General features: G+C 49.2%; 3 protein-coding genes across 12 annotated transcripts in view; 1 reads left to right on the forward strand and 2 right to left on the reverse strand.

Moving 5' to 3' along the window:
* The window catches only part of KIAA0753 (KIAA0753 ortholog), a 63,110-nt gene extending 53,997 nt beyond the window's left edge, over window positions 1–9,113 (reverse strand). For 3 of the 10 annotated variants that reach the window (XM_055576836.1, XM_055576835.1, XM_055576827.1), the window contains exons 1-3: window positions 8,865–9,113; window positions 3,277–3,439; window positions 14–148 (exon numbers count right to left, since the gene is read on the reverse strand). In XM_055576836.1, the coding sequence (XP_055432811.1) occupies window positions 14–148; window positions 3,277–3,369 (228 nt within the window). In that variant the 5' untranslated portion in view covers window positions 3,370–3,439; window positions 8,865–9,113. The other 7 variants (XM_055576831.1, XM_055576833.1, XM_055576829.1 and 4 more) reach the window with 7 other exon arrangements.
* Window positions 5,199–8,558, reverse strand: LOC129650847 (collagen alpha-1(I) chain). The gene has a single exon (XM_055579648.1). It carries the CDS (start codon window positions 8,556–8,558, stop codon window positions 5,199–5,201), a length of 3,360 nt encoding a protein of 1,119 aa, XP_055435623.1.
* A 129-nt stretch (window positions 9,114–9,242) lies between the features above and the next one.
* Window positions 9,243–11,480, forward strand: TXNDC17 (thioredoxin domain containing 17). The gene is made up of 4 exons (XM_055576843.1): window positions 9,243–9,464; window positions 10,078–10,159; window positions 10,584–10,659; window positions 11,293–11,480. The coding sequence occupies exons 1-4, from the start codon at window positions 9,320–9,322 to the stop codon at window positions 11,359–11,361; spliced, it is 372 nt and encodes a 123-aa protein (XP_055432818.1). The 5' UTR covers window positions 9,243–9,319; the 3' UTR covers window positions 11,362–11,480.
* Window positions 11,481–12,443: the final 963 nt, after the last annotated feature.

Here is a 12,443-nt window from a genome sequence, read left to right on the forward strand (position 1 = left end):
GACCATAGCGCACCAGGCTCCTCTGTCCATGGGATTCTCCAGGTAAGAACACTGGAGTGGGCTGCAGTTTCCTTCTCCAGGGGATCTTCCTGACCCAGGGATTGAACTCACGCCTCCTGTGCCTCTTGCATTGGCAGGCTATTCCACCCTTCAAAAGAGGGGAGAGATAGTTCATGAGAAAGTACACATGCAGCTGATCATTTGTGCAAAAAGAAACACAGGGAAGAAAAATCAAATAAGATGAAGTATCTACAGGGTATGGGGAGGAATCGGGTGGAAAGGACAGAGGGAATGGTTGGGGGTGGGGGTGGTAATATTTCACTGAATGTTCTTTTCTGCATAGATTTGTTTGGAATCATGTTAATGTTTTACATACACTGGAGAGAAAGGAAGGAAGAGAGAGGGGAGAAAGGGAAAGAGATAATAAACAAAATTCAGAAGGATGAAGGAAAACACTACAAATTAATACTAACAGAAACCAATGAAGCAAATTGAAGTTCAAAAGACTAACACAACCAGACTAAAAAGTGAGGGTTAAAAAAAAAAAATCAACCCAACCAACTTTTGAACATAGCGTATGGACTATCTGCCCTCAGGCTAAAGACAAGTCCTCTAAACAAATACTGAACTCTAACCTGTAGTGTTCTTTTTCTTTGCAGAGGCATGGGTCGAATTTTCAAACAGTTTTGTACATTCTAGGATTAAGCAAATGAGTACACACACTGTGGGTAACTGGAAACTGGTTTTACACTCTTGAATATGGGAGTTACAGATGGGGAGTGTTGGACTGGATTGGAGATACCTATGTGCATTCAGAGGGTTTTAATATAGACGATAAGCAGGCAGACAGGCAGACAGACACAGAGAAAGGAGGGAAAGAAGGGAATAAGAGAGAGGAGAGGAGAAGGAAGGAGGAGGGATGCAGATGTAAGTGCAGAGCTGCATATGAATTGTGTTCAGGCACACGAGTGTACACAGCTATTCCCCATCTCAGTCCTAGGGGACAGCATAGGACAAAACACTGACATCCAAGAACCAACGAGCATATCCAGTACCTAGACAATGACTTCTAAAATCCATTCACCACCAAAGGGATGAAGGCTCCTTTCAAGAATGGCTGGAAAGGGGCAAAATACTCTGAGCATGGCATATCTTTTTATACCAAAAAGTGGTCAAAGATTGATGGCAACGTGAAAAGGACACTGGAATCAACTTGAAGTGACTCTCACTTCACTGACCAAATAAGAGACCGTCTGAATATCATATTGAATTAAGTAAAATGCTAAAAGTATCCTCTGATATAAGTAAATCACCACTTGTCAACTGTCATAATAAAAACCTGATTCAGGCCAAAGTCATCAATGAGTGCTAAAAGCAAATGAAGTCTCGGAAGTAAAAGGATATTAACATGGTCTCAAAGACAGAAACTTCAATTACAAAAGGTAAAAGAATAACTTTACAATGGAAAACTTGGCAGACACCACCTTAATTAAACAATAAAAGTGAACATGGTCAGTAATGGGAATAAATTGACCTACGTACCTCCTGAGGTGATGCACTGAGAAGAACTCAGCATCACTTCAGAGGTTTTCCCACCACGGGTGCACAACCTGAATGTAACTATGAGAAAATTTCAGACAAACCCCAATTGAGAGGAAATCCTCAAATAACAGGTCTGCAATTTTCAAAAATGTCAATGTCATGAAATACAGACTCAGAAACCATTCAGATTAAAGGAAACTAAAGAAACGTAACAAAAGTCATGATTTTGGATTTTCTTTCATTATTAAGGACATTATTGAAACAACTAAAAAAATCTCAGTGAGGTCTGTAGATGACACGATAGCATCATTTTAATGCTAACTTCCTGATTTTGGTCACTATACCATGATTATACAAGCACAAGTACTTAGGGGCAAAAGGGTATCATGTCCTTAACTTAATCAGTTCAGAAAACAATTGCGTGTGTGTGTGTGTGTGTGTGTGTGAAGCGAGACAGAAAGAAAAGAAAAAGGAAGAAGAGAGGGAGCAAGGGAGAGGGGACATGTAATAAAAAGTTAACATCTGGGAAATCCAGGAGAAGAGTATCCAGGAACACTGTGTGCCATTCTTGCAACTTTTCTGTCAGTCTGAAATTAAGTCAAAATTTTATCTGACATATTATTACACACCCACCAAAATAGTTACAATTAAAAAACACCACCAAATGCTGGCCAAGATGTGGAACAGCTGGAGCTCTCATTCATTACTGGTAGGAACATAAAATGATACAGACTGCTTTGGAAAAGTCTGTTGGTTTGTTAAAAAACTAAATATACACCTACTCTATGAGCCAGTAATTTTACTCCCAGGTATTTACCCAAGAGAAATGAAAACATGTTTGCAAAAAGATTTGTATAAGAATGTAGCAGCTTCACTCACAATGGCTTAAACTAGAAATAGCCCAGGTGTCCATCAATTAGGGAATGAATAAACAGTGGTATGGAACAGGACTCAGTATTAAAAAAGTAAGGACTCAGTATTTAAAAAGTAACTACTGATACACGCAACAAGGTGGATCAATCTCAGAAACATTATACCCAGTGAAAGAAGCCTCATGCCAAAGAGTACATAGTATATGATTCTGTGTACATGAAGTTGTAGAACACAGAAACTAATCCTGGTGGAAAAAAATCAGAATAGCGGTTGCCTGTTAAGGGTGGGCAGCACGACTGACTAGGAAGGGGCACAAGAGAACATTCTGGGGTAATGGAAATGATCAGTATCTGAGATATGACTTAAACATGTGTGTACACACTGATCAAAACTTAGCAAATATGACAAAATGTATACATTTCAATGTAGTTGCTTAAGATGTAAAATATACATCAAAATAAAAGAAAACAGTATACAAAGAAAGAATTCTAGTGTATGATATGCATGCACAAGTACTTAGGGTACTCACATCTGCAATTTACTTTGATATGCATCCTAAAGTAAGATGGATTGATGAACGGATTCTAGAGGCATGGACTGAAGGACAGATATATTCACTGTAAAATGCAGCTTGCTGTATGTGTGAGGATTTTCATTAATACAAAAAGACATTTAGAGGACAAGTGGGTGAAGCTGAAAGAAGACATGATTAGAGAATATGAGGGAATTACTTTTTTCCATTTTCTTAGGTGTGATAATGTTTAAATCTAAAAAGTGATTTAAAACGTGTTCATTGTCCTTTTCTCTTTGTCTGAAAAGCTTCGTAACAAAAATCGGAAGAGAAAAACAAAACGAAACTACCTGGGTGTGAAGTTTCCTGGGGTCACTCCTCCCATCGAGTGGGACACCAGATGCTAGATGAACACAGGTTGAGGCTGGTCGGCCTGGTCCCATGGTGTCAAACAGTGTAGATGGATAGTGAAAGCTCAGTCATTGGCCAACAGTTTTCTCCTAAAATCATTGCCTGACATAAAAGAAAGCACTTTTAGACCAACCTTTTCAAACAAAGTGAAAGAATAAGTAAAACACAATGCTATGCTCATGTAAGAGTCTTCTAGTAGTCCATAGCAACCTCACACTAGAGCGAATGCTTCTGTTGACGGATTCTTTCATATACTAAAGCAACTACACTGTTGAAAGTCTGCCTTCCATGAGAACAGGGGCCACGCTAGCCTAACGACATGGGCTTTCCTCGTGGCTCAGTGGTAAAGCATCTGCCTGCCAATGCAGAAGACGCAGGAATTGTACTTCAGTTCCTGAGTCGAGAAGATTCGATGGAGAAGGAAATGGCAACCTACTCTGGTATTCTTGCCTGGGAAATCCCACGAACAGAGGGACCTGGCAGGCTACAATCCATACAGTCGCAGAGTCCCAGACATGACTGAGCAACTAAACAACAACAACTAGCCTAATGACTACTTCTTGAGTCCTTTTCATTCCAAAGTTCACAGCTCAAGGGTCGCCAATAAGATGTTATTCCAAAAACAGAGCTCTTCTATGGTAAACAAGCACTTTCCAGGAGGAAGTTTTATGGATATACAGCCTACGTTAATAAATTCTAATTACCAATCAAAAGGCAGTACACTTCACTCTTCTAGGTAGCTCAAAAGGATCTAACTCTGAATGACTCTAAATAAACCAGTGGCATCAGAATACCTAGACGGATGCCAGAAATGGCCAGGAACTAGCGGAATGATCTCTGTACCTCTTCAGGTTCACCCTAACTCTCCCCCACCCTACAGCTGTCCAAAGATAGGAAAGTGTTTTGTAAACCACATGGGAGGGCCTCTCCCTGTTCTGAATGCCTCCTTATAGACACCACACCCCCTGTACTCACCCACTTGCTTGTGTTGTTATTTACCTATTTCACAGGTATCTGTCTCAGCTTCCCAGCTAGACAAAGGTTCCTTGAGGGGAAGGACCTTGTCGTGTGCTTCTCTGAGATTTCCCCCAACACAGTGTTTTGAGCACGGTAGACAATTCAACTCAACATTTTTCGAATTAAGCAGATTTTCCATAAGTTGACCGGCATTAAAGGTATGAGGAGAGCTTGTCCTCTTAAAGAATTCAATAGGAACTCAACTGGAAAACTCAGGATTTCCCAAACTTTTGAATAAAGCCAAGGATTGTAGACTGGATTTGCTTCAAGACTGATACATGGGTAAGAATATAAAGATTCCTTGTTTCTAAGGCTGTAGAGATACAATCAAAAGTGAAGACGGGAGGAGGAACACGAGTAAGGCCATCGCAATTGGCCTGATGTCAACAGAGTTCAGGGGCTGGAGCCGCAGGAGGAAGGAGCCTGCAGAGTCGGGCTCTCGGCAGCTGGGACTTTTACGATGTCAGTACTCCCTGGCTGGATGCCGAAGGCCTATGGGTCCATTCTCCAACAGTAAAAAACTAGGTGATCCCACAGTTCCAAAATACCTCAAGTGATGCTACACACACACACACAAACACATACACACACAAAGTCCAGGGACACCGACCCCAAACCTTTCCGCCATACAAAGTTTCCATACAAAGGAGAGGACATCCCTCTCCTTGCAACCTGTCCCTTTCCCACTGCACCAGGGAACCTCCCGATTTGCCATCCCATATGTGTTGAGGTGTCTCCACAAAGCCTCTCTCCTCCATCCCAAGACATCCCCACACCACAGGACAAATCTCTCCCCAACCTGTTCCCTCCCCAAGAGCCCCAGGATCCCCCAACGCCATCTTTACTAGTGGAACGCCCCCCTCAATCTGTCCTCCCCTTCAAAACTGTCTCCCAAATTGTTCCCCCCCGCCCTGACGGCAGACTCTCCTCCAGCCTGTCTCCTCCCACCCTGCCGTGCGTGATCTCTGATGAGGGCGCTGCCTGTCTCCTCCCGTGAAACTGGGGGCACCTCCTCAGCTTCATTCTCCCCCACAGTCACACCTGTTCCGGACACTCCTGGCATGTTCTCATAGTCCAGTTCTTCCCCCACTGACCTCAGGCACCTCCATAACCTGGTCCCATGCCCACAGGTGTAAGACACCCCCACTGGCTGGCTCCTCCCGGCCAGCCCCAGGACATTTCTACCTCCGATCTCCCCTGTGGGGGGAGCCCTGGGGCCCTCTGTGAACTGTCTCCTCACTCCTGTGAGGTCTGAGACAGCTGCCCTGGGTTCTTCTCCTGCAGGCCCAGTCACCCACACCACCGCAGGCCTGGGTCCTGCCATGGGAACTCCTACAGCTGCAAGCACCCCCAAAGACAGAGGCACCCTCGCAGCCTCAGGGACGGCTCCGTCAGGTCTCCTCCATGGGTCTGCAACGCCTTCAGAGCCAGTCTCCCTGTCCACAAGTCCTACAGCCCTGGCAGCCACAGGCACCTCAGTCACGGGTCTCCTTCCCCATTCACCTGAGCTATCCCCAGAAATAACATCGCCCACCAGCGGTCCAGGGGCCCCAGCAGCTGTGGGCACCCCCACCGTCAGGGAAATGCTGGCAGCCGCCACCGGCACCTCAGCAGTCTGTCTGCTTCCTGATAAGCTCGAGAAATGCCCAGAGAGCATCTCCTCCCCCACAGGCCCTGGCATCCCCATGGCTGTGTGCAGCCCCATGGCCACACGTGCTCCCCCAGACTGTCTCCCTCTCACTAAGCCTGAGATGCCCCCAGGCCTCATCTCTTCACTCATGGGCCCAGGCACTCTGGCAGTGGTGGGCATCCCCATTCTGGTGGGATCCACGGCATCCATAGGTCCCCACACTGTCTCTCTCTCCCTGCACAAGCCTGAGACACCTCCAGAACCAGCCAACTCCTGCACAGGCCAAGGCGCCCTGAGAGCCATGGGCACTCCGGCATCTGCAAACACCCCTGCAGTCAGAGAAACTCCTGCTGTCTGTCTCCTCCCCGGCAAGTGCGAGAAATCTCCAGAGCCAGTCTCCACCCCCAGGGATCCACACACCCCAGGAGCCCGGGGCACCTCAGCAGCCATGGGCACCCTGGCACTCTGTCTCCTTCCCCACAAGCCAGCATCCTCCCCTGCCAACCACAGCTCCGGGGGAGCCATGGGTACCCCTGAAGCCGTGGGTCTCCTGGCAGGATGAACCCCTGCCCGCAGGTTCCAGTCCTCCCTGGAGCTGCCTTCCTGACCCACAGAGTCAGACACCCACACAGCGGCGGGCACCCTGGCAGCTTCACTCCCAGAACTTAGCACACATGGAGCAAGGGCACACCTGTAGCTGGACACCCCAGCTGTCTCTGGCACCCTCACGAGCTCAGACAGCCCTACAGCCTGTCTCCTTAGGCATAGACAGGAAGAGTCCCCACAGCCAGTCTCCGGACACATAGACCCAGGACCCCCTACAGCGGCGGGCACTACAGCCTCCTGCTCCCCTAGAGCCTGCCTCCTTTCCAGGAGACCCAAGACGTTCCCACCATAGGTCTCCTCTCTGACCACGGCCGGCACTGCCTCAGCCAGAGGCACCCCCAGAGCCTGCTGTCTAGCCCACAGGCCCGGGACGCAGCAGCAGCTGGTCTGCACTCCTCTGGTCCCCGATAATCCCACCGCCTGGGACACCCCCAATGGCTGCTGTGTTCCCCACAGGCCCAGGACACACCCACACCCTGTCTCTGTCCCAGGAGCCCAAGGTACCCCTGTAGCCTGTCCTATACCCCAGTGGCCTGGAACACTGCCAGGGCCTGCCTCCTGCTCCTCGGGACCACACATTGCCCAGCCTGCAGTCTGGGCAGCTTCCCAGGACCCTGAGTTGCCCCCAGAGCCTGTCTCTGCCCACCCGGCCTGTCCCCTTTCCCTGCAGCACGGGTCACCCCCACATCTCACTCCCTCTTCAATAGCACAAGGCACCTCTACAGGCTGGCTGGTGCCCCACAGGCCAGGAAGTGTCCCGGGGCCTGTCTCCCCCACAGCTCGTCTCCTCTGCCACACAGCTGGGGCATCCACAGAGGGGGTGTCCCCTTGGGCCGCTCTGTGCACAGCTGCGGTCTGCCCTCTCCCCCAAAAGCCTGTGGTATGCCCACAGATCACCTCCTGTGCCAGAGCCCCAGGCACCTGTGCTGCCCGCTGTCTCCCCCAAGGATCCGGAGCCCCCCCACAGCAGAGCTCTCCCGCCACAGCCCTGGGTACCTCCACGGCCTCAGGCCACCCCATGGCCCCGGGCACCCCCACAGTCAGTCCTTTTACTGAAGACCTGGGGGCAACCCCATAGCCAATCCCCTCCAAGGGCCCAGGGACCCCCACAGCTTGTCCCCTCCCAGGCAGGTGTGGGGCAATCCCGGAACTTGCCTCCAGAGTTCCAGGCATAGCCACAGGTGGCATTCTCACAGCCTGGCCCTGCCCACAGCAGCCCATGGCCCTCTCACAGCCTGCCCCTGGGCCCGGAGGGATGGATAGTCCCCGGCCCCGGGGGGCTGCCCCCGCCTGTCCTTTCACCCAGGGTCCGGTGAGACCTTCACGGCTGGTCTCTACCCACGAAGCCCGGCCAGGAACCCCCCTTTCAACCGGCCCCTCTCCTGCGGGCACAGGATGGAGCTCGACTCTGCTTCGTTGCCCACCTCCTGAAGCTGCCCTCATAGCCTGCACCTTCAACCACAGTTCCAGAATGCTCCCATGCCCCAAGGATCCCGGACAACCTTTTCTCTCACAGCCCCGGGGACTCCTGTAAACCGTCTCCTCCTCCCCAGTGCCAGTCACCCATACAGAGCCGACAGGCCCCACCACCTGCGGTTCCCCCACAGCCCCGTTTACCCACACGGTCCCACGGTCTCGTGCAGCCTCCTTCGAGACTACAGCGCCAGGTGTTCCCGCAGCCTCGTTTTCCCCCGAGGCCTGGGCTTTTCCCGCTGCTTGTCTTCTCCCCCATGGCCGCCGACGGTTCGGCAGCCTGTCCGCACTCACGCAGCGCGTCTCCCGCACGGAAGACCTCGCCCGGCGCCTAGTTCCACGCCCTCGGAACACTCCTGCACCCCATCTCTTCCCCCACGGCCGCCGGACTCCGCGTCCGGACCGGCTGGGTCCCACGCACAGGCCCGGTCTCTCCGCCGGGAGCTCACGCACGCTCGGCCCGGGCAAGGCCCCTTGGCCAGCCGCCCCACTCATCGCTCCAGGATGACTCCCGCCTTCCCAACGCAGCCCCGGGGCACTTTCTGTCTCAGAACGAGCTCCGAGGGCGGCTCCACACACGCTCTCACACACTCAGCTCTAGCCCTCGAAGCCTTCTTCCCTCCCAGCCCCCTACTCCCGCCCAGTCCCGGACGCCCGCCCCCAACTAACGCCTCGGCAGAAGAAAAGATAACTAGTGCCGACACGCGGCAGGATCCGCCCCGGGTCAAAGTCTCCTCTCCCTCAGATCGCTGACTCCTACCGCAGGTTCCCAGAATCCCCCCAGCTCTAGCTGGAGCCCACCTGGCCTGGGGAGCGGTGCGGCTACCAGGAAGCCGGCAGGGGGTGGGTCGCGACTAGGCCCCGCTTCCGGCCGCTGGCCTAGTCGCCATGGCAACAGACGCAGCGCAACTTGGGAGCCATTAAAGCTCCGGAGCCACCAAGGGGCTCAGGGACCGCGCCGCGGCAGGTTTTGCATCCACTGCATATGGGGCTGGAACCGGGACCAGACTAGGGCAGAAGCCGGGGTTGCGGGGTACCACCGGGGCAGAAAGACCTGACAAACCAGAGCAGACAGACTGTGCGGAGGCGTTTTGGCCCTCAGAGGCTCCCATAGCACCGCAGAGCCGGGCGCGCTCCCCCAGGCCCCGCCCCAACCCCCGCCCATTCAGATACTGCTTCGCCCCACCCCGCACAGAGCCCCGCCCCGCAGTGGCGGAACCCGAGACATCCCTTGTGTTCCGAGGCACGCTTTCCCGATGGCCAGCTACAAAGAGGTGAGCGTGTCCGGCTACGAGGAGTTCATGCAGGTGGTGGAGCAGCACAGTGACAAGACCATTTTCGCCTACTTTTCTGGTTCTAAGGACGCCGAAGGGAAAAGCTGGTGCCCCGACTGCGTGCAGGGTGAGACCAGGATTTTGGGAGGCAGCTAGCTGCCCAGAGGAAGTGGCTGGAAGGCCGAGGTTATAGCCAGATAGCCGGGTGGAGAGGAAGCGGAGGGAGTCTTGCTTCTGGACTCCCGCAGGGCGATTTGAGCTTTCCTCTTGCCTTTTCCTGCCCTGTTTCGACTCTCAATATATTAAGACCTTTCTGCCCCACCAAAAGTGCTCTTCTAATCATTCGATCCAGGTAATCTTGGAATCTAGTCCTTTAGAACTTTTCACTTCCCCGGTATGACTAGTGTCTTGCAGGACACGTGAGATGGTCTCTTTTCCGTGATTCAGCAAAGATTTTTGTCTTTGTGCTGGGCGCTGTGGCCTGGGGACAAATCAGGACTGAGAGTTGGACCTGTGGCCTGGGGACAAATCAGGACTGAGAGTCGGACCTTACCCTTAAAGGAGTTTTGATTTCTCAAATCAGGAAAAAAAAAACCACCACCTAACTTGTGTTAACCTCAGTTAACTGCACGGTAGTCTAAGTACTTACCAAGACTGAAGGGGAGAGGGACGCCGTTTGTCAGCGCCTGATTGTCGAGTTGGTGTGTAATTACTTTCATTTTTATCAACTTTTTAAAAAGCTGAACCAGTCGTACGAGAGGGGCTGAAGCATGTTGGTGAAGGATGTGTGTTCATCTACTGCCAAGTAGGAGAAAAACCTTAGTAAGTGGCAATGGGTACTCTATTTCTCAGACACGCACTAGACTTTTCCATACAGGCGAGAAGGGCCTTTGTGATTCAGCTTCTGAGCTCTAAGGTTCAGTCATGGATAAGTCAAGCAAGTAAAAGATAATAAATACAAATTAAAATTTTGAATGTTCAGCCATTTGTATTAGGTAAGGGCAATTCAATAATTTGGCCTGATGTTAGTTCAGAACTTAATTGCCTTTACATTTATTTTATATCTTAGTATATATTCACTTAAATGAAATTTTGCACAGGAGAATAGGTCATAGACCTCAAGGTTTTTTAAATGTTTACAACAAAAATGATTACTAAAGGCTAAAAGTGGGAATGTATCAAATATCCAGCCGACTTTAAGAAACCAAGTAAATCTTTTTCATGATCATTTTCTCTTTTAAAATAGTTGGAAAGATCCAAATAATGACTTCAGGAAAAACCTGAAATTAACCGCAGTGCCTACACTACTTAAGTATGGAACAGTGAGTATCCTTCTTTAACTGTTTTGGAGATACAGTTCACCCTATCAACACTCTTCACTTGTTCTGGATTCAAATTTGAAAAGATCTTGACATTTCATCCCAAACATCATACTGCTCTCCGCAATGCATTCAAAACAGACAACTTGGCCGTTCATCCCTATGGCCAATCCCAATAACATATTAATAATGCAAATACTGGGGTTTTTTTCGTGCCTTTTAAAAGCCACTTATTTTAAAATTCTGTAACCACTGCTGAAGAAGGCTGATTCACATATAATTCCTTAAAACAGTGGCATCAATAGTTGTTTTCAACTTAATTCATAATCCTGGAGGAAATGAAAGGGCACCTCCTCTAGTCATGGCCCTGGGATTCTCTAAATTAGAGTTAAGGGGAAGGGGTGAAATTGGGCTTGCTCTCTCCTGTTTTAGTCCATGGAACCAAGTATTTTAATGATTCACCTTAAGGTAAATATCTTAACTATTTCATAAAACTTGTTACAACTAGTTGATAGTTTCTGTATGGCCTAATTTCTCTGTTCCAAGACTTGTGTCATTCAAAGCATAACAACTCATTCCCTTCCAAATACCATTTTTGTAACCGTGGGTTAAGATATGACTGTTCTTCTCTTACAGCCTCAAAAACTGGTAGAATCTGAGTGTCTTCAGGCCAACCTTGTGGAGATGTTGTTTTCTGAAGATTAAGATTTGCTGATGGCAAATTGTGTCTATTTCCTGATTTGCTCTACTATAAAAGAAACTGTATGCCTGCTTTGAATTCATGTTAACAATAAGTAAATTAATAAAGGATGATGTAAAAGAAATCAGTATATATCTAAACAATAGGGCACTATTAAAATGCTCATGAACCCTCAAGTTTGCTTTAATATAAGAGTATTTTGGGGCTTCTCCATTGGCTTAGCGGTAAAGAATCTGCCTGCAATGCAGGGGATGTTATGGGTTCTATCCCTGGGATGGGAAGATCCGCTGGAGGAGGAAATGGCAACCCACTCCAGTATTCCTGCCTGGAAAATTCCATGGACAGAGGAGCCTGGCAGGCTACAGTCCATGGGGTCGCAAAGAGCCAGACGCGACTTAGTAACTAAACAACAACAAGGGTACTTTTAAGCTACCGTAGATAAAATAAGTCTTTAGGAGTGGCAGTAGTAGCACAAAGGTATTAGTGGAGATGACAAATACCTAAAAGACCCTAACAGGCCAGTAGACAGCTTCCAATTTGAGTTAGGATCTTTTACCTTAAATTCCATGAATTTACAAAGAATCATCATTCCTAAAACACCTTTGGCTTTACAGTGTAGAACTTAACCTAACCACTGAAGCAAAGTCCAGCGCCATCTACTCCAGCCTCTGCCTAATGCTGGCAGTGTTGTTACAGCTCTCTGGATGTGCTTTGCTGGGATGAGGTGGGTGACCGAGAGACCAGAGACTATATAACCTAGTGGTGGGAAGGACTCCAGTCTGTGAGTCAGTCTCACTGATTATGACTAACTGTAACCCTAGGCAAGTTATTTAACCTGTCTAAACCTGTTTCCTCCTTTATGAACATGGATCATTCTGAGGATAAAATGATAATGCAGCTAAGCCTTGGGCCTGGGTTTGTGGTATCTGCTAAATAAATGTCAGCTTTCTCAAATGAGTACAAGTATCTGAGGCTCCTCACCTTTGTTCTAGTCCAAGGTCAAGAGTCCAATTAGTAGTTAACTACCAGTTTTCTCCCTGCCGTTACTAGGTCAGTGACATACCAATGATTCTTCCTTAAAGCTCTC

Source organism: Bubalus kerabau, chromosome 4, assembly GCF_029407905.1.
Source record: "Bubalus kerabau isolate K-KA32 ecotype Philippines breed swamp buffalo chromosome 4, PCC_UOA_SB_1v2, whole genome shotgun sequence".
NCBI classification, from domain to species: domain Eukaryota; kingdom Metazoa; phylum Chordata; class Mammalia; order Artiodactyla; family Bovidae; genus Bubalus; species Bubalus kerabau.